This window comes from Pieris napi, chromosome 14 (genome assembly GCF_905475465.1).
Source record: "Pieris napi chromosome 14, ilPieNapi1.2, whole genome shotgun sequence".
Lineage (NCBI taxonomy): Eukaryota > Metazoa > Arthropoda > Insecta > Lepidoptera > Pieridae > Pieris > Pieris napi.
Window position 1 is genome coordinate 6,087,059 of NC_062247.1, and position 22,917 is coordinate 6,109,975.

The following is a 22,917-nucleotide window of genomic DNA, read 5'->3' on the forward strand; positions in this document are numbered from 1 at the left end:
GGCAAAATTTGCTGAGCCCTAGCAGACCACATTTGTTTAGTAAAACGAATATATTACAATTGCTAATTTAATTGAAAGCCGATCAGCTTTTTTTAAACAATTAAAATGTCATATTATTACATCTTTAATTGCGACGCTGAAGGTAAAGTGATTCATAGGGCTATACCTAACCTGGTAAGGTTATTCTCATGTAATGAAAAATATACCTATATCAAAAGAAATTTAACTTAACTTGGGAGGAGTGTAGCTCTGTGACCGCCTCTAATTGCTGTGATTCTGATAAACATTTTTATTCATGGCTCACTGATTTCCTTCTGTTTATAATATACTTATAGACAAAAGTGTTTATGTTGAAATAGTGTTCTGTGATTATGATGCCTTCACAGTTTTAGATGTCGTGATGTCGATGTGTAGTCACACAGTATCGGATACAATAGACTTTTTCACAAATTGATCAAATCATTCTCAAAATTGTTTTAACTTTGTTATAAGTATCATTGGTGGTTAATGATATTATTTGTGCTATATATTGTTGTTGTTTCATATACATAAGACTGCTTTAAATTTCTTTTTATATGCATTCTACACAAAAACGCTGAATGTCAGTCCGTCCCATTTATTTTCAGTCAGCATTAGTTTATAATTTTATTTAACCATTCACAGCAGCATATAGTGCACGATATGAATAACATAGTGTTACAACATTTCAAAAATGTACTTGCATGTTTGTTTTCATAATGAATAAACTTATGATATCTAATAATGTGTTTAATTTTTTATAAGTACGGATCTCCTTCATAATTTTACCAAAGCTGCACTAATTACCCTATGACTGTTGTTGCCTTTCATGACTGTTGTCTCAGATGTAGATTGTAGGATGAGTCCATCAGTATATAATTAAAATAGTGGTCCTTTTGCCACGGAATATGTAAACACAGTCATGAAGTTTTGTACTCTGTACAGGAATAAACCGTACGTCGGAAACCATTAGGAAGTTAATTTTTTTACAAGAACTATGTCTTGCCTTAGGAAAATCCATGAAAAATTAAATTCAAGGAGGGAATGACAACATGAATTATCTTTTTGCAATAGTCTGTAGTCAAATGCTACGGTCGTGTGACATGCTTGCCCAAGCCCCATGGCATGAACCTGTGCTCTTCTATTATCTGTGTAAATTTGTATTTACCTGTGGTGTTTATCTCAGCTGGTGTACTGTAAATGTAAACTGTGTAATGAAGAACAAATATTTTACAAACAACAAATATTTATTTACAAAGTTTACTATTCTAATTTAATTCATACGCATTAATCTGTATTGTATTTAAAAAATTGAGTTAAAATAACGTACTAGAAATCCATAAAACGAATAACTCTCCTAAATATTTTGTAATGCAAAATAACTGATAATTGTGTAATATAAAAACGAAATCTACATGAGCTTAGATTTGGAACAAAGTATCGAAACACAACAACTAATGCAGAATGAGGGGGAAGATGAGGAGCCGAAGGTTTCTCCAACAGCAACCTCTCCGGTAACTAGTAATAAAATGTCGAGCGGTGCAGCAAGTCTTACATCTAAAAATGCTCAGGGTTTCTCAAACACAGCCAACAGTCTTAATGATTCCACTAAAATGTCGTATGTCAATGAAAGAAGACAACATCGTGACTTCATGCGTTCCTACAATAATAGGCCTAAGCATATACCTAAAGAAACACCAGATGTCAAGCACATGGAGAAGGCTCTTTTAGATTTACTTGAAGATTTCCATACAGGAAAATTAAGTGCATTTAGTACAGGCTGTAGTATGGAACAAATGGTTAATGTTAGGGATCAGCAAGAGCATTTGGCTCGGCTGCATTTTAAATTATATGGTGATCCAGAGAAACCATCTGAGGACAATTTTGAAAACTCTTCACCAAAAGATAAGATGACTCAACTTGTACAGAGTTTAGAGCAATTGTCTGCATCAATTGAACATTTGCAGTCAGATGAAGCTGTTAGTTCTAGTAATGATAAAAAAGAGTCATAAAGATCAATGTTTTTTTTTTCATTTCTTTCTGGATATGTATATAAAGATAAATAATATAGTAGAAATATTATATCTTATTAAATATAAAACAGTTTCTGTGTAAAACATGAAGTTACTCAATAAAATTGTTGTAATAAAATATAGATGAACAATGTATGAAACTATTTCAGATTTGAATTATTCATTCATACATTTAATATGTTATAGTAATATTAATTTTTTGCTTTAATGTATGTACATAGTAACTGTGTGTGTTAATATTAGGTGATTTCATTAGTATGGTCTCTAACTAATTAAATAAAAATATATTGTATTATTAGCTAACATATTTTATTGATTAATTATTTATCTTCAAGTATGGCTTATAAAATGGTTATGCATATTTTTAATGTCACTGCAGCCCTGTTGAATATATATATATATTTTTATATGTGAATTTTGATTGTGTCCTATTAAGTAACACTCCAGACGCTGTGGAAGATGATAGGATGTGTCAAAATAAATAATTCTAATGTTTGGCTACATATAATTAATTTTTTTTTTATAATCATGGTTAATTTTTAATTTTTTTATCTATTATTAAATAGTTAATTCTTCTGACTTGGTGATCTTCTATTGATTCCGTTTCTATCAAATTACTGCGACGAAATAAATAATATCTCAAATTTCATATACACGTTTTAATTTTCTCCTTATTCCGCTTATTTACCTCTTATATTTAACACCATAAGGACAGACAGTAGATGTAAATCTCATTTACAATTAAAGCTAGAAGCTTGGGAGGAAGAAATGAGGTGTAGGTGCTTGTTCACTGCTGTGACCAAGCGTGTAAGTCAGTCGCGCTTCACATCGCATTGAGTGCGATCGTACCGAGAGTAAAATTACTGAACCTTGTTCACAGATACAACTTTTGTGACACAAATACATAGAAAAAGAAATTTAATTCGATTCTGCGCTTAAATTATTTTCATAAATATAATAAGTGTGAGGTAAATATTTTTTTTTTACTTTTACGTCACAATTTTTTATTTATTCACATCTTTGTTATTTTAATTTATTTACTTAATTCATTTTATATAGATTGGAATCAGTAAAACGACAATAAAATACTATTTTCTGAGGCTAAATATATTTTTTCTCTTAACGGTAATTTAAAATAGTTGTTTTATTATTTATTAACACATGCCTTCGTGTCAGACTTTTTTATAGGAAATATTAGTTCTTCAGTGAAAGAATGTTCAGTGATCATTAAAAGTGTCTACATGTTTATGTACAAAATTCCGCATACAATAATTATCGTAGCAAACGCGTAGCAGCTTCATAAGCGTAGCATTCTTTGTACTTTCTTTCATTGTAATGATTCATATTTGTTATTTTTATTGAACTGAATTGATATTTAAATTTTGCTCTCTAGATTTCTAAAATATCTATTCTTTATATTAAATTTTCCCCTTTATTATTTTCTGTTTTCATTGTTTTATTGAATTATTTTCCACAAAAACATTGAATAACAGAGAATAACGCTGAACAAGTTTATTTAAAAATGTGTCCGTAAATCAGTTATAAATAACATAGTTGGACAGAGGACTGTTTGAATAATTTATTTTCTAATCCATTACCGCACTAGAAATGTAAATGAGGGTGAATATGTATTGATTGAGATGGAGAGGCGAGAAGACAGTCGAATTCGGGTACCAGCTCCTCAGGAACAAGGTAACATTAAATTATGATGCGACACGCAAAACAATACTTAGTACGCATACTAGCTTTATAAATGAGCACCTACGGATGTGACCTTTCTGTTAATGGTTCTAGTGAAGGGAATGGACCTACAATGGATAGAAATTTCTCATAGAAAAGTCAACAGCAATAGAGATTTATTGTTTTATAAATAAATTAGTTTATATTCGTAAGATTCATCTCAGGGTTAGGTTTGTCTGTTGGTATGTTTTGGTATAACCCAAAACAACATTTTGTATTTTGTATTTTGTATTTTGATAGGTATCAAGTTATTCTTAATAATATAATATGTAATTAACATTTTTGTTCTCATATAAGATACCTCTATTATATTAGTAAACTATATAAATTTACTTATGTAAATCACCGCGAATATACCTACTACTATGTTTATACATATATACCTGACAACTTACTTTCTTTTTTGATGTCTATATAAATGTGAAATTGTTAAGTTTCTCATGTTACTACACTCATGACCATGAGTAATATGAATTTGAAACTTTTTATAATAATGTAATCAATATAATTAGGTGATTAAAAAGCATTAAAAATTGTACATTAGGTATTTACCATAGTTTTAACCTAACATTAACAAGATTTAAATAAATACATTGCTCTTAAAATTGAGATTTCTTTCTTTTATCTCAATTGGTTCTACGCAAATGTAATAAAATGCCATCCAACCATAAAGTAAGTAACATTTAAGAACTTTTACCTCCTATGTATGATGTCGTCTACCTCTTCCACCTATTCGTGTTGGTCAATATAAGATATTTCGTAGATCATTTTTAATACATACAATAATGTATGTCGTCTGAAATAGAACCCCATGACGATAAGATACGTAGGTAACATTTTGTTTCTGTAAGTAAGACGAGGAGTCAGTATTCTAGTAAAGAATGTATTTTGTATGCAGAAACAGTAATATTATTTCGAATAAAAATACGAGAAACATTTCATAATTAAAGTTACGTAAGTCACTACCTAAGAATTTAATTATATTTACTCGTATAAATTTATTTCGTCACAAATCAACAAGTCTTTAAGAGTTTCTAGTGAAATGCTATTGAAGAAATATTAAATAAATTATTTCTGGTTGTTAAAATGATTAAGGAAATAAATGCTATGCTAAAAAATATTATGCCATTTTAGGCCTATTGGCTATGCTATTGGTATTACTCCGGAATGGACGCCTTTTGAAGAAAATTCTCTTATCAAATCGCGTTAATTATGTCAATCATTAATTTTAAGTAGAATTCCATTAGCACATAACTGTGAAAAGATAGAAAGCATACGCCGTTGCCAACTTTGCCCACAAAAGAATTTGATCTTATATGGTGGCAAAATGAATTGTCAATTTATTTGTAATAAAAGATTATTTAGGACATTTCAACAACCATTATTTTGGTATTTTTCAAATTAAAAATGTTTTATGATATATATATATATATCTATATTATATATTGTGAGCAGGTGCTTGAAATCACTTCCAATGTTTAGTGTAAGCAGATGGCAATCCGCTACCTTTCCCAGATCTTGCCTTGACACGCCACATTCTGACATCACCGAGTGAAACTCGTAATTCTAGTGACCAAATTTCGCAGTAATACCCGAACAAAAAGGCCTAATGAAGGGCTCAACGTCCTCAAACTTACACCCTTACAAGAATGGTGCTGAACAAAATTTTTGGGAGGCAAGTATCCAGTTGCCGTCCTGACGCTGTCCCCGATACTTGTCATTAGTTACCGACCCAAGAAATTACGACAAGTATAACATAACCTTTCTCAAAATAGTTTCAACTAAATAATGGGTTCACAGAGGCATTTCTCATTAATTACTGAGCTCCTGACACAAGACGAGATTTGGATGAACCTGGTTAAATTCTAGAAATTAAATTAAGTATCTCTCAGCATCTAACGGAACATGTATAATCTATATATATAAAAATGAAACCCGTTTTCCGTTGTCACGACATCACATGAAAACGGCTCGACCGATTTGTCTGATTTTTTTTTTATTTTGTTTGTCATTGTCAGGAGAAGGTTCTTATAAAAGAAAAAAAGAAAAAAATTGCGCGGAAAATTAGAAAATTCAAGAATACTTAACCACCATACAATTCGAACTTTTTGGTGTAACCTTATGGCGTTTGACATAACACAACATTGACAGAATGCGTGCTGCAAATATCGTCAGAGGATGTAAGAAAAATGAATATCGTTCAAAATAAATGCTTCGATCGGAGTTATTATATTGATAATATAATAATATGCGAGCCAGAAAAACAAACAAAGAATGTTGTATAACATAAAGCATTAGAATAATAAACACTTTGTTTCTGAAATATTTTTTAATTCATTATACCAATTTGAAATCAATATCCATAGTTAAGACAGGACAACGTCTGTCGGGTCCGCTAGTTTATTAATAAATATCGAAGTCAAAATTATGTTTTAAGTCCTAAAATGAGCACTGATTATGTTGATTATACTTTAGAGTTTAATCTAAAATATAAAAATGTAAATAAGCATTAAATATTATACTGCAGTTAATATAGTTTAAAACATTACAACAATAATAAACATAATATAGTTTAAAAACATAATAAAAGTAAAACTGTACAACACAACAATTCATAAAAATTAGGTATTTCAATTATTTTTAATTAGAGGTGTAGATATTTAAAACTCTCATTATACGCTTATTATTTATAACGATTCAAAGAAAATATTAAATACAAATTACATGTTTGCAAAATTAAAATGTATATGACAGTTTAATTAAAATGTAGCGGGTCTAATTTCAAGTATTTTAATTATGTTAGATTTTAACTTAATCTCCGTGTTTTAAATGCCAAAGCGATTTTTTTTTGGTTGTTATTGATTACATGACCTCTATGACACAAATGACCTAGGTTTGATTCTCTTTTAAATTACTTGGGTAATGTTCATAAATAAATTTTACTATAATTTTTTTCAGTTCATAAATAAATAAAATATAACATTTATAAACGTAAAAAATACTTAGGTTCAATTAAATCAAAACCTTATAAAATAGCTTATAAAAAACAAATCTCGCTCGTTAAAACACTCTTTGAATTAAAAATCTGTTTTAGAACAAACTTTGTTTTTAATTTGTCTGACTGCTATCAAAAGCGATCCGAAGTTTCATTACTTTATATCGAATTTAAAGCTTCGCTGGCGTTGAAGTATACATATTGGAATACGATTAATTCGATTTATTGCGATAACAAAGACCAAACAATACAAAGAGATTTTTACATAACTGTTGAAAACAGTTAATATTTCTTTATTTGCGTTAGTTAGTAGTACGACTATTGTCTTTAAAACGTTACAAAAATCATTATGTTTTGGCATTTATAAATGGTTTGTCCCAAAGCATTATAATTGCTTATCATTTTATTTTCAGAATTAAAATTAAATATACGAAACATAATATTTTACTTTGATATCATCTTTTAAATAGTAATTGATTAGGTTTAACATTTTGAAAATTTTCCTATAGTGAAATTTGACTGTCATGAAAATACACGTTTAAAGGAAGCTCTTAATTATATTGGTCATAACGAGAAGTATTTTTTTTATTATACTGCAGTGTATTTGTGCTCTTAAATAGTTTGATTGTGGTGTGCTAAGCTCAGTAAAATAAAATAAGGGGTTAGAGGTTGTATGGAAATCCGATGTATTGAAGGTTGAAATGTCAAATCTCATTTAAGAGTTTTGCTTAGAACTCAACTATAAAGAGTGTAACAACCTTTTTAATTAATTAAAGAGTTGTTCGTCCATCGATTTTTCTTTAACTAATTGTATTCACTTATTGATTTGATTTATCCTAACTTATTAATACAATAATTAATTGTCCAATAAAACCTAGAATCTTTAATAAAGAGGCCTAACGGCTATATATACATAAGCGAAATAATTATATAACCGAATATTTATCGATCCAGTCTCTCGACCACTAGTGGCGCGTAATATCAGGCCAGAATCACATACTTTATCTCTTTGAGGGTTTTCCGTTACTACGCTATTGACGTGTGATATCGTACGGTAACCGATATTGGTTAAAACTACTACTCGTTATATATTTCCGTAGCAATGATTGCGTCTGGTTTAAATTCGCAGAACTCTTATCTTTATATATATATAAATCTTCTGTGCGTGTTTGTAATTAAACTCCTAACTGGCTGGCCTGATTTTCATGATTGTTATGTGTATGTTCAAGTGTATTCGAGACTGGTGTAGATTTACAATTAGATTACTTATTGTTTTGTTTTATAAGACGGTTTTTTTTGTATTTAAGACGTCTATTCAGGACAACGTCGTCAACGATAACTGAAAAAAAAATGGGCTTGTTTCAAGCGTAGAAGATAAACTCTGTATTCACATTCCACATCCGAATTTCAAATGAATGAATGAATTTAAACAAATCATAATTTATTATCACAAGCTAATTAATCAAATATCAGTATTTTTATAAAAAGGGCCAAGCGGTGGGTACATATAATGCTAAGTAATACTTCCGCCCATGCTCATAAGTGCTTTTTGGAACTGCATTAAAATATTTACTTTTCCTAGATAAACGAAAACGATATGAATAAAGCTTAAACATTTTTAATCAGTATCGTGGTTGTATGCACAAAGATAAGAATATAAAATTCCGTTTAAGCTCTATCTTTATTCTTTCAGCTAAAATGGGTTTGTTGAAAATATACACAGTTTGTTTACTTTGCAGTTCCGAGCGTGTTTGCGTGCTCGTGTTAATATACATTCGAGTTAGGTACTTACTTGTTTTTGCAAACTACGCGAGGCTAAATTAAATTTACAAACTATAAATGCACAATTAGTGAATAAAATTATTCATAATTTTCTGTACAATACAAATCTCAAAACATTCAATAGTGGTAGGATAATTGCAGTTTTCCATTTTGTATAGCAGTTTTGTGAGAAAGCTAAACCTTCTGTTCAGATTATACTGGCAATAAATAGACACTGTTGAAGTATTAATTTTCGGTATTCGATACTAAGGTAAGTTCCTTGCGCTTCCATTTGAACTAGTTTCAGAATATGACCATTACAGGTTTTGGTATAGTAATTGAATAACACGAACAGAGCAAATTCGTTGATGTTGACGTCATTCATTATCCTAGGAACTACGATATTAGTTCGCATTCAAAACTGATTTTTCGAAACAGAAACTTCAGTTTCTGTTATCGATTCTAACTAACCTTGCCGCAGTATAAATGTAGATAGTTTTTTCCTTAAAATGCACCACTTTAACTAACTATGATTGTTTTCGAAACAATCACAACCACTGTTTTATGTACGTAATGACTAAGAACAGTAAGGAAAGGACCTTCACTATCAGCTGATTTGGTTTGTAAGGTATTTGGTGTTGCTGGGTTCGTTTCTGGGTAGAACAATTTCAGTTTGTAAGTTATATTTGCCTATAAAGAATAACAATCAGTGCATTGGACACAAGAATATCGGTCACTTGGGTAGGGGGTAGTTACTAAGGAATTACGGGACTACGAAATAACGACGTTATATAAATATTAGAACCAGTTTTTATTTGGTTAAAAATGCGTGTGTCGCACGCAGTGACTCATAATAAGTTTATAGTTAATATGTCATGTAAAATGCTTTGCAAATAAAACAACTATCTACAATCACAAAAATATGGTCACCATAAATGTAGTCCAGAAATCAATCAATTTGATAAAATTCTCATTAACTAACGAGTAACAAGTGATCTATACTGCGAGAGAAAACACAGGTATAGCACTACCGGATGAGGCGAGAAATAACATTTTGTAGAGAAAAGCGTGTATGAATGACGTTTACAAATGGAACGGGCGATAAATATAGAAATATTGTATTTATGGTAGTACAAGTTTTATTTATTCACGTGTATTCTGCATCTAGATAAAAAGTTGCCGCCTCCCGTGCTTACTTTCGAGTTTCAACTCTTAAGGGGATTGAGTTTGATTATCTAAAGCAGTTATTTTCGTTTGAAAGGTACAAAGCATTCTAAAAAAACATTATTGTAACAAACGCCATAATATGTCAGACTCTTGCCACTTTTTAGGGGCATTTAGGAATTTCGCTTACAAAAATATTACTTTTATAATTTAAACTTTACGTTTTTACGACTTAACTATCTATGTATAAAGACCGCAACGAGTTGTAATTTATTTATTATATATTTTTCATTATACATAAAGATTGTACTTATATTTTTATTTCCAACACACAAATATACAGTATCAACAATATTCTTAACCTATATAGTAACAATAATAACAAAAAAATTATAAGTAGAAAATTAAAACAAATTTTAAAAGTTTGGTCAATGTGGCAGTGTACCTTTAATGCTGACAACATTTCCTCGCTGTATTGTTATACTTATTCGTTGAGCGAGAAAAGCACCAGCTATGGAGTCACCGGGACTATCTACCAGGCGCCAACTTAATTCCTTAATAATAGCGCCTATGCACTTGAACCCCACAAACAAATTTGGACGAAACGCGACAGCTTTTGTGCTTGTCCGAGGGAGGTTAACGTGTCCACACAAGTAGCATCCCATACCAGAGCCCGTTCCATCCTCTAACCGAACGATCAAAGAAATACCGTTACACGCTAATTACAAAGGAAAAAGTTCCATGATATGAGCGTTTTTCAATTAATTTGAAGAGTAAGATGATACTTACCCATAACATAAGCTTCACCAGCTTAGCATGGGACTAGGTCAATTGGTGTGAATTGTCCAATATAGATTGTATAGGAACACCTATAAGAGTCTAATTTTATAAATATTATATAACTAGTAGGTATATTTTTATAAAGTTTTATACAATAGTATAAAACATTAAAATGTATCGTTATTGCAAGGTGATGGATTGGCTGTTGTTTCAGAGCGGTTCTTGTTATTCACAAAAGCAGCAATTTATATCTGTCGCTATAATGGTACATTGTTTGCTGAATATATTCACTTACGTGAGATTTGTATCATATCTTTTTTGATGGAACGGCCATCTGGATATGTATTTGGATATTCGTTTCATCGAAAAATTTTATAGCAAATTAATTTGCCAGATTTTAACACGCCAACAAACTAATTACAAGATTTTTTATATAGGTTTTAGCAAGGTCAAAAGTCTCGTTAGTAGTTCGTACCTAACTATTACCATTGGTATTTTAAATATAAAAACCAGGGGAATTCGAAATACTTTTTTTATAGAACAAACGGGCATGTGACTCAACTTATGTTAAGTGATACCACTGCGCATGGACACTCTCAGTGCCAGAAAGCTAGAAGAGGGTTTCTTGAAGGTCTCTAAGTCAAATTGGTTCGGAAATACTTCAGTGGGCAGCTGGTTCCTTGGTGGTGCGCGCTCATTTGTGGAACGACGGACGTCGAGGTATACGAGTGGAATTTCGTATTCTGCCTCGACAACCGTTGATTAATCTGAACAACTCCTCTGAACAGTCTTCATGGTAAATGCGGTCGTCCGCATAGCAATAAATGTTGATAAGTTGCAACATTTCATTGATATGCAGAAGGGCGAGAGAAGGGAGGCGGGCCAATCTCTTGTCAAATCTGGCAGATTTGCCCTGGCAATCTCCTGTTTAAAGGACTTGGAGGCAGAGTTATATGCTTTTTTTAAGTTAGCTGGTAAATCTAACAGAAGTAAATAATGGCGTCGTTACTTAAAAATTAGAAGGCATAATAACTGTATGTCGAATATAATGTATACAAAATAGGTAGAAGAAAAATCCTATTTGTGATCTTATATCGAATGTTTAACCCAAACAAAATGTACCTGTATCTTGAGACTTATCCTGTTGTGATAGATATCGTTTTAAAAGTAGGGCAGGTGTATAATGCCCTATCTGCGCTGTAGAAATCCATAAGCACCACATAATTAAACGAGCGATGTGTGAAAACGATCATTGAGTGGAATGTGGGTAATTTGCATTTAAAGTGAGGCAATTTGCTCTGGATAAGCGCTATTATGGTTCTAACCATTTTGCGTGGTCGACAGTTTTAACAGTCCTTTGTTAATGTTTATTTTTACAATAGATATTGTAACGCGAAATAAATAAATATGTACGGTTTAGTCTTGGACTTAAGCCAGTTAAATAAATCAATCGCTTGAACTTTGTAATAAATACTTTTTATTAAAAAAATTGATCGCGTAAGACTGCATAAAGTTTGACTTTTATATTGTTACACGAGACGTCGATAGAATACCCTTTTAAGCTTTTAAAACGTCTTCCAATCCTTCAATAATAGTCCGTCAGCAAAAATAAGGAAAATATGTTACTTTATTGAAATAGTTCAAGTATTATATAACGTCACTTGCCCGTAATCTTATGTTAGATATCCTTTTTAATAAATTAGGTTAGACTTAAATTACTTATTAGTCTTAAGTTAGGCTAGATCGTAATATTCCATGATGTCTTAGTGTACACATGTATAAAAAAAAAACTTGCCCGTAAAATGTTCCCACAGCAAATAAATCTAACAATTTTTCTCACACATATCAGCTGAGAACACCGTTTCGACGCGTGGGTATTTTCCAATACAATAAATATTTTTCCCATTAATCCTTTATATCCTTTGTCGGCCTTTCTCTGCCTGGCCACAAAGTTTAACAGATTTACATACAAATTACCTTGTACCTTTGGTCAATATTTGCAGAGCAATTTAATTCGGAGTTCGCGTACTTGAAGCGCCCTTGTAACTTTGCGCAGATGGTCCAGCGCTTTTAGATGATTTGGATACTTGACCTTTCTATGCTTACCGCCAAGAAGAGCTTAGTTGGAGCCATTTTAAATAAATATTAAATTAAAAAAGGTTAAGCTACAGAATAAATTATTAAAGTATAGTAGTTAGTACCATTTCAAGGTTAATGTTTTGTGACAATGTACAATTACTTTAGCTGGCAAAACAAGAATTCAAGTTTAATAATTTTGAATATTGAAATTGTGATAATTCAATGCGGTTTAATCCGGAAAAATAATTTAAAAACCGACTTAAAATGAAAAAAACAAGTCCATATAGACTTAGCTTTTTGTCATTTCACTCTGTTTGAAGTTATTTGAATTATTTTCCGTTATTTTTGGTTTTCTATCAATAAAACGTACGATCACCCATTTAGTCAGAGAATTTCGTTTAAACCCGATAAGGTTCTTCTCTCATGTATTTGCCACTGTCTTTACTATTCATGTAGTTTTAATCAATCATACAGAATTAATATATACACTACAAAATACAAACAAATCGAGTAGGTTAACTACTTACTTAGGTTACTTTTGAATCAAATAAGTTTAGATTGCTACGGTATATCCGTCTTTGTTAAGTATTTGTATAGTCTGTGTTATTATTAGAAAATCGTTTATTTTAATAAACCTTTAAGCTTTCGTTTTCAATTTTTGTACCCAGCACCAGCTTGTAATAATACTTTTAGTATGTCAAAGCGTTTTATGAAAAGCTTTGTAAATACGGTATTAGCTGCAAGCTATTTGGTTTTCAATATTGATTTAGTACAAACAAAAGGGATCTTAAAGATTTAATATCGTCAATATCTGCATATCAAAATACAAATTATTTTGCATTATTTTAATAGGTGGTAGAAAATATTCTATTAAAACGACTAATGACTTGAACCATCCTTGGTATTGGCCTCAGATTTTGTTGTTTTCTTGATGATTTTGCTTTATGGGCAAGTAGGTGATAATTCTGTATCTGACACACGTCGTTTTGGCGGACGTGCTGATTATCTACGATGTTTTCCTTTACCGTATATCGATTGCGCACAAAGAAAAAAAACACGTGCACAGCTGAAACTGAAATGTACCATCTCAAAGTTACAACTCTCACGGCTAGCCATTACTCATACACTGTTTTAATTAATATAATAAAAAGATTTTGACGTGATAACGTCTTTAAAATCGTTTTAGTCAGGTGACATGTTCAGAAACTTGTGTCACACCAAAACCTCACGAGCGCGATCGCAGGTATAACGAGGGAGAGACGGACCGATCTCCCGTCTCATCTCGAGCGCTGCCAGTCATTCCGTGAATGTATGAAGAAAAATGTATATCATAGTCGAATAAGTAAACTTGTCATTTTATACCCGAAATTTATCATCAAAAGTGTGAATAAAACGATAGATGTAATTTAAAATTTGAAAAAATTGTTATCTTCATTAATTCCTTACTTCCCAAAAACTTATATCACCAATAAGACGTTATCACGTAAACATCTCGATCGTAAACCTACTTTACAAACAACCAATATTTTTTTATTAAAAAATCAAACAAACCTTCCTCGCTTTGTAAACGTAAATCATAAGTTCAATTCCTAGAAAAAACAATAATTCGTTTCTGATTTCCGAAATAGACCTATTGATAAATTAATTTTCAACAGGTGCACACTAAGCACACTAAACGTCGGGACAGGTTCATCGTTATTAAATAATCCAATTCGTTTATTCGATATAAGTATTTGCATTACAATTTTGAGATTTGGGGATCCTTTTCACTCGGTCAATTGGTGTGAATTGTCTTTTAAGTAAAAGATAGATACCTATATCAGGATTCCTAGCTCTTCCATATCAAAATAGTATAAATTGTCCTTACAATTTTAAGATAAAGAGTGACATGAATAAAAATATACACTTTTAATACAGTGTTCTTAAATCCTCAGTAGAGGAGAACACCTAATAAATAATGAGGTGGATTCTTATGCTTTTTAAGACTCTAAATAAGTTAAGCACGGATTAATCATATGTCTCTCTAATCCACGTTTGTTGATTAAGTAAATAAGCAAAGCTGTAATGTCACATAACTTATTCCTCTGTTAAATCACATCTAAGCCGCTTTGTGCTTCAATTTCCGTTTAGTTCTCCACGGGGAATTTTCACAATATCAAACTGTTAATAGGGTTTGATTTTGAAACAAAGGTTTTTCTAAATTAGGTCAGGAATGTTTCATTATAAGAGTATTTCGTAAACATCAAATTATGCAAACAACCGCTTACGCCCGTGTACCAATGGATAGGTTATGAATGTTACGAGTCGGAGTCTTTTTTACAAAAGAACGCGAGTCTTACGATCTCGATAAGAAAAAAAAAACGACTGCTATGTTAATATGATGTAAGGTCAGAAACGTTATTGAGTTTATTCTAAGATCAATTTCTGCTAAGACATTTACGGTGGCTTTTGAAGACCTATGTTTTGAATATAAATTCGAATTGAAATAAATTATCAATGAAATAAACGCAGTAACGTGTTTAACGAAAATTTAACTTTTGGCCTATGATCATAATCGAATAGGTTTAGAAAAACAGCTGCGTTTACAATCCGCCTTTTTATCACTATTTCACGAGTTTATTTTGATTATTTTTCCGACCCTAATGTCGGCCAATAGAATTGCACCATTCGACGTCACGTGGTACAACCTACATGGTATTATACTGAAAATTTTTTGTGAAAATTTTCTCTGGTCGTTGCTTCAAGAAAAGTATTAAGTAGTTGTTTTATTCATTATGAAATTCTTATTTGTTAACGGTACATTTCGTCTCATGGTGCAATTCTATTGGCCGACATTTGGGTCGGAAAAATAATCCCCCGAATACCACTCGAGCTTCAAAATTATCTGAAATACCCGATAATTTTGAAGCTCTTGTGGTATTACATATGAATAAAAAAAACAATAGCACTGTGTCTTGATTGGCTTAAAAGTTAAAAGGAAAGTGGAAGCAAAATTAGTATTAGTAGCACAGCTTGCTTCTCGCATTTTAATCCTATTAAACTTTTAGACTTTCCTTTCAAATGTATGATAAAGGTAATGTCGTGGACAAAAGGATTTTGTAGACCCGCTGTAGTTATCAATCTTTCGAAGAACCCAGGCATTTGAAATACTACACAATAAGATTTTTACTATAGATAAAAGTCTGTGAGATTTATTGGTAGTCTTTACATTGGAATAAGTTCGTAGCTAAACTCCATGCATCGTAACAATGTATCATCGTAACTGATAATGTAAAAACGATACTTCATGCAGTAGGATCAGGCATTATTTGAGAGTGTTTCAATGTACAATTTGGACCAGGAAAGCTCAGAACAGAGCAGAGTGGAGAGAAATGGAGGAGGCCTTTGCCAAAGTTGGGCAAACAGATGGGTTGTCGGTGTCACCGACTCACTAGTGTTAAGTTTAAGTTTAAAATTATGTAATTATTTTCTATCTGATTAAAGGCTTTATTATTTATTATTATTATTACAATGTACAATAAACGTTATTTTATAATAATAATAAGCTTCTATTTCTCCAAATCTGGCATCCTATTTCCAAAAGATATTGCCGTCAGCATCCAATTTTTACCAGATTTCACTCTCATCGGCCTATCGCTCTTTGGTCTGCCCTTGTTTCTCTATTCTTTTTACTGGACTTGGACTGGCCAGTCGATTACTCTTTTAGACCATCTTACAGATGGAAGATGGGCTACGTTCCCGGCTCATCTCCATTTGTGTTTCAAGGCATGTTACTCAGCGACTATTATTTTTATTTACACTTCGTTACATTTAAAGAAAAACAAATAATATAAAAATCCCATATACAAGGCCTTATCGCTAACAAGCAATCTCTTCTAGGCAACCGAAGTAAGGAAAATAAAAAAAACACAGTAATAGTGTAAGAAGTGCAACACCAAATCTTATTTAAAAAAAATTACATAATGTTTTTCGGCAGATACTTTCACTTCCCTTCCCACTTTAATTCCACAAAAACTTTTTAAGGATTCATTGGGATCAAAAAACATAAAAATAAGTATAGTTTTCGTACTGGTTACAAAATGTTTACTTACAAACGTCATTAAAAAATATACTAAACTTAAACTAAAACCGTATGCATTAAGATAATGGTATAAAAAAGCCGTTATTAAAAATCTTTTAGTAAAATGCCTTTCGTGTTCAAATACTGTAAGTGCACCATAGAGCATTGAGTAAAAAGGCTTCGAGCGTGTTTTCCCACCGTTATTTCATTAAACTTTTCCACGAACTCCGTATACGATTTTATTTTATTGCAATCATTAGTGTTTTGTTCTTTGTAAAATGATACGACTTTACAGATCTCGAGTAGTATTCTTTTATATCTTGTATTTCTTAAAATTTTAGACAATTATGAGATGATTGAGATGGTCGACACATTATTAATAATAAGTTATTCATAAATTATGAATGTGGCTAATATATATACTATTTCTTTCAAACGAAGATTAAAATATATTTCGATAGATAAATTGCTGTGTAGCTAACATTTAACATATATATATAATTGGCAGCGGTGATGCTTATTACACCACATATTCTAATAAAGATAATATAATATATAATTCATTAAACTTATAATGTCTATGAAAAAGGGAGTAGCGGGTGAAAGCAGAATAATAGTCAATTAAATTAGCGATAAAAAGTATAAGATGAAACGAATTCAATTAAAAGTGAAACAAGTTGAAATATGACCGTTTTAAAATATTTTCCAGACGTTACGGCACAAAACTTTAATTTGCAGCCATCTACAGTGCATTTTATCTTTTACGTAAGACACAGTTTTTCACTTCATTTTATGACTTCGCTTCGTACACTGACTTCCTCCCTTTCAATTTAGTACATATACAATATACTTCATTAAAAAAAGAGTTGTCTAAATTAAATATGTATTCATTTATACGAGGTATGCAAAGAAAATTAATTACTTAATGAGGCAAACATATGCTTTCTAGCAAGCAATCATTCTTAAAATAAATCATGTATTTAACGTACTCAAAACATAGGTGACATATGTTTTCTATTCTCTAAAGCTTTAACCGCAGATTCCGGTTGTCATTTGGCCACCCTGGGATTGGTCTTTAATGCCACTTGTTCGAACGTCTATGTATTCTACAGCTTATAGTGCCTGGTCATAACTGTTTTGGATATACTCGTATGTATCGTCTCGATGTTCTTCGTTATTAATGCGTCACTCCTACCAACAAAGACAAAAAACTGCTTAGTGCTTAAAAGGATACATTAAATTCGCGAATTAATTGGAATTTTAAGTTCAAACCGAAAAATGTAATGTGTTTTAATAAATTCAGTGTAAAAATGTATAGTGAGAAGCAGCTTAGAAAATAGGGTGGAACAAAGAATTAAAGACCGTTTTATTTTATTTTAATAGACAACTTTAAATTACGACGTTATACAGTGCTAAGGATATGAAAGTAAACTCTTGTCTCGGATCCCCAAAACTTTTTAAAACAGCGGTGATGGTCAAATCATATAATTATGCGGACTAAGGTTTTTTAATGTACATACTATTTTACAGTACTTTTTTAACCCTAGAATTTAAACAAACCGATTAATTTGCTAACACTAAACTAAAGTTAAAATATAAAATTATTTTTAAAGAGATGTCACAAGTTTTATCGTACTTATAACCTTACCTCTATCTCTAATAAGATCCCCTAAAATCGTTCAATGGTATGCGTGTAACCCAAAAACAATGAAAATATTTATAAATTACTATACATAATACAAATTAATAAAATTATATAACACAGTATTGTATTTCTTCCTGCAAATACTGCTTGCTAACAGTTTGTATTATGTAAGTATTCAAAGCGTTAGAGTGGAATATTCTACAGAGACGCGAAGTTACACCTGCAATTCTAGTACAAGATTCCTCACCGTTTTGAGTATTATATGATAATACTGAGTATTATACGTAACAGTTATAATACGTACCATTAATTAAGGTTTCTCCCGTTATATAGCAAGGAGATATAGAACTTAAAGTAACTATTATTAACATGAAAAGTATTACTACTATATGTTTTGTATTTAATATCCTTGCAATTTAATTCCGCAATTATTTTAAGAGCAATGTCCTTTGATTAAAAAAATCCATAATATATTAGCATATAGCAATATTTTTAATAAAAAAATAAAGTGTTCAGGAATAGGCAAAATTTTGGGCTGGAAAACATAATTTTAAATGAAAAAGTTGTTAGCTTTATCTAGCGTTTAACGTGGGGTAGAATGGCTAGAATTACGCTGGCTTAACGCCAAGATAAAAAAATTCACATACATCCCATTAGTGCTATTTGTACCAAACTTTTTCAAAGCTGAAATAAATTATGTCAAGTTAAGAAATATCTAAAACTGTATTTTCTTATTGCATTATTGTATTTTCGTCTTAATATACAATAAGAAATACAAAACCATTATTTTAAATCTCTATATACTCTAATATTTTTTGTGTCGTAGGTTTTTTACAACTAACGAAAAAAATGGGTTGCAGATTCAGCGGAGTAAGTGTGTGTAAGTAAACAAAAAAAATATTACTTACGATTATGTTAATCCTAAAACCTTTTCAATTACATACATTTTTATACAGGTTTCCCCTGTGTAAATCTTGTTAGGCTTTAGAAACGCAGGCAAATAAAAAAAAAATCATGTATCTTCGATTATAAATGAAAAAATAATAATTGCTTATTATCTCGTAGGAAAACCCAAACAACAGCGCTTTAAACAAACTTTGACCCAAGCCATTTTTCGGATAATTAATTTCCTCCTTTGTCAGGAAGTTGGGCGAAGAAAGTTTTTATTACGTGACCTCAGAAATATTATGTTTCGATTATACAGAAGCTATAATAGCAAACCCAAGAATATAGGGGACCTCTTTCTATTTATTATATTTCTTAATAAAAATATTTTAATATGAATATGATTTTTATTATGTTATTCTGTAGGTTATGATAGGATGTGAGGAGTTTGTTTAGTTTGGGGTCAATGGTGACTACTGACTAGTTATAATTAGAATATAACCCCAGCCAAGAGATCAAACTCAAACTCAAAATATCTTAATTCATGTAGGTAAATAAGTACTCTTATGAATTGTCAGAAAGAAGTTAAATTAATTGTAAATTTACATTTACTATCAGTTCAGATCTGTAGACACATTATGATAGCAAATCGCTGGCCATAGTAGATATTTCCGATCGCAAAAGAATATCTTCTCAGAAAGAATACCAATCTCTTTCTGTACAAACTTTGCTGCGACCCGTGCTCACGTATTATATTGAAACCTGGGCACTTAGCAAAGAAGACGAGCTTATTCTCCTTATTTTCGAGCGGAAAATTCTTTGAAGGATCTTTGGCCCTTTTCGCGATGACGGTTTTTGGGGTATGCGCTACAATGAAGAACTTTATAAAATCCTCGACGACGCCAACATTGTCCAATTCATAAAATGCAATAGGCTCAAGTGGTTGGCACATGTACACCGAATGGCAGACGATAGAACCTCAAGGTCCTCACAACCTGCTGCGTTGATAGGATGGAGTTGTCAAGAACCTCAATACAATAGGGGTTCGAAGTTGAACACAAGAAGCACTAAGTAGATGGCGATGGCGAAATATACTTCTGAAGGCTAAGGTCTACTAGGGGCTGTATAGCCATTGATGATGATGAGGTTAGGATAGACTTGAGGGCCTGAAGGAACTGACTCAACTATTGTGGAAGTCGAGCAGGTACTACACAGACCTTGGGCTTTATCGAGGCCCAGATAGAATGTGAAAACAGCAACGAGGCCATGGAGTCTCTCTGGAGTACAACCGTTGGTTTGACACTGATACTGTCGGCCTCTTTGAGAAGCCACCCAGCAGTGTATACCGACACATCAAACACATATGAAAAAGTCTTTTTGGCAGAACATGAGATGTTGCATAGTAATTTATGTAATATATTCTAGAGAAAGGTTAATGGAAACAAACCGCTGCCAATAAAAGCAAAACATTTTTATAAGTTACATAGAGAACCTGGGATTTAACCTGTTCCCAACTGAGCTGAAGTATAATTAATTCAAAAGTTTTTATTAAAATCTCTAACAGTAGAAATACACATATAAAACACAGTTTGAATTTATTTTATGATCTGTAGAACCTTGTTTAAGATGAGTACAATCAAAATAGTACAACGAATACTATTTAAGGCGATGGTTTTTTATGAGGCAGAAAAAAGTTAGAATTGAAATAAAAACAAAGCCGTTGTACGCTCCTTTTTATTTAAAATCCCTATTCAGAACGACTAAGTTGAGTTCTGACTTATCTCAGATATAAGAAAGTTTCGCAAGTTATCTACAATTTCGCGAGTATGCCACTTACTTAATACAAGATTTTAAGTTTAAAACAAGTTCCAAAACTTATATACGAATATGAAATGTGGGATTGAAGTGCAAAGTCTTTAAAAAAGGAGAACGAATGGTGGTTGGAACAAACGCAAGCAGCGTTCAATTTTAACGCTATTTTTGATTTTAATGTTTTAAATAAGTGATGCGTTTTTATATCACAAGATATTGAATCATTAATTACTTTTAGAAAGAGGTTTAATTTTCTTCAAAACAGATGAAGGAAACACATTTTTGCGTGTTTCGCTTGATCTGTCAACTAAGTAAACAAAATCTACTAATAATTTTACCTACCTAAAACGATAAATATTTGTGCGCCTTAATTAAACTGACACAATTTCAAGCAGTTTCTTAATAAAGTGAACAAATAAGCTATAGGGAAAAACATTACAAGTACACCAGTATATCTCTAATATTTATCTCATAAATAATGTATACCCAAGTCAACGAGACCCCTCGGGAACATAAAGGAACCGCTACGTTGTAGAAATCTGTAATAAAATAGAACAAGCAATACATTTATTTAACTACCTGATGGTTTCATGTCATCACTTATATAACCAAACTTGTTTGAAACATCAGTAAATGTACAAAGTAGGAATTAATTTTATATAACAAAAGCTAAACATGTGACAATTCATTAACTATTTTAATAAGTAATTGGTGCATATTTGTTGTGTTAATTTTTAGATTGAAATCGTTTTTTACAAAATAAGAAAATCTGATCGATGTTCAGAAAAGTGTCATATAGGCGAGGTTTTTGAAGGAGGTGTTACGAATATGTTATTAGATCGTATATGATAAGTTTTCATACTGAGTTGTGTTGCCGGACATTTTCCTTTGTCTATATTTATAGTATAAAGGCTTGTACATGAACTAGTCCTGTATATACTGATATTAAAATGTTTGAATGAAGTCTCAATCTCTATACAAATAGCCTTGTGAATATAAGAAATATATGAACATTGTGATCATGTTTTAAAATTGCGTACGTTCATCTAAAATTCCCATTACTGTATTGTACTGAAGCATCGTTTTGTCAAGAACAAGTACTACTTGGAATCTCATGGGAGAAATAAAGCCGAAATATCAGATAGATGGAATGTTCTTTAGAGTTATTTCGAATTAATAAAATGAATAATAACACTACAATTAAAGTATTCCAACCGTTTTAATAAAAAAAATATTATATTTATAACTTCGAATTAAAAAAAAACAAATTACATGAATTATATAAACTAGGATATAACCACAAAACTTGAATAAGACGAAGGTGTTCTATTAAATGTTTGAATTTATGTATTTTATTGAACTAAATAAATCTTCACGTTTCTCGGTTGTCGTTGTTAAACACGTCCTAAATAAAATATCTTTGTGTCTAGTAAAATAAATCGAGGTTTCAGGTATCTTTCTATAGCAATCACTCATCTGTGACCGTGCCAGATAAACATTGAACAAAGGACAGATACGCTTACCTCGAAAAACAATAAATGCCTGGAGGGAATAGATATTTTCTTTTAGCGAAGATTCCTTTGTTTACGCCCACGGCAAAATCACTTTACAATTAATGTAAAATTATTTTTTTAGGAAAACAAGGTGTTTTAAATGAAAGTAGCTTCATAGTTCCGTTAAAGTATGTGTAAGTATATTGTACAAGTGTCATGGTGTCAAGTCTAATCTAACTTTGAAAACGATAGACATTTTAAAGCCTTTTTATATTATAATCATGAAAAAAAATCGTCTGCGAAGTCTGTCGGAAAAGGATTTATTTTTTTAATTTATCTTATGTAATTTGTATGCATTATTAGAAGATTAACATATCTTATATGGAATTATTGAGAAAACTTGTATTTTATTCGTTATATATATGTGAAATAATGTCTATAGAAGAAGAAAA

The 22,917-nt window shown here is 31.2% G+C and overlaps 2 protein-coding genes across 2 annotated transcripts in view; both read left to right on the forward strand.

The window, feature by feature from the left end:
• The first annotated feature begins 1,181 nt into the window (after positions 1–1,181).
• Positions 1,182–2,700, forward strand: LOC125055944 (coiled-coil domain-containing protein 28A). The gene has a single exon (XM_047658704.1). It carries the CDS (start codon positions 1,434–1,436, stop codon positions 2,028–2,030), a length of 597 nt encoding a protein of 198 aa, XP_047514660.1. The 5' UTR covers positions 1,182–1,433; the 3' UTR covers positions 2,031–2,700.
• A 712-nt stretch (positions 2,701–3,412) lies between these two features.
• LOC125055941 (GTPase-activating Rap/Ran-GAP domain-like protein 3) overlaps positions 3,413–22,917 on the forward strand; it is a 143,343-nt gene continuing 123,838 nt past the window's right edge. The window contains exon 1 of the mRNA XM_047658701.1: positions 3,413–3,743. Within this exon, the coding sequence (XP_047514657.1) occupies positions 3,692–3,743 (52 nt within the window). The 5' untranslated portion in view covers positions 3,413–3,691. The remainder of the gene's footprint in view (positions 3,744–22,917) is intronic.

What these genes read in the sequence shown, in the direction of transcription:
- LOC125055944 (XM_047658704.1), top strand. Translation starts at nt 1,434, where the DNA reads ATGAGCTTAGATTTGGAACAAAGTATCGAAACACAACAACTAATGCAG.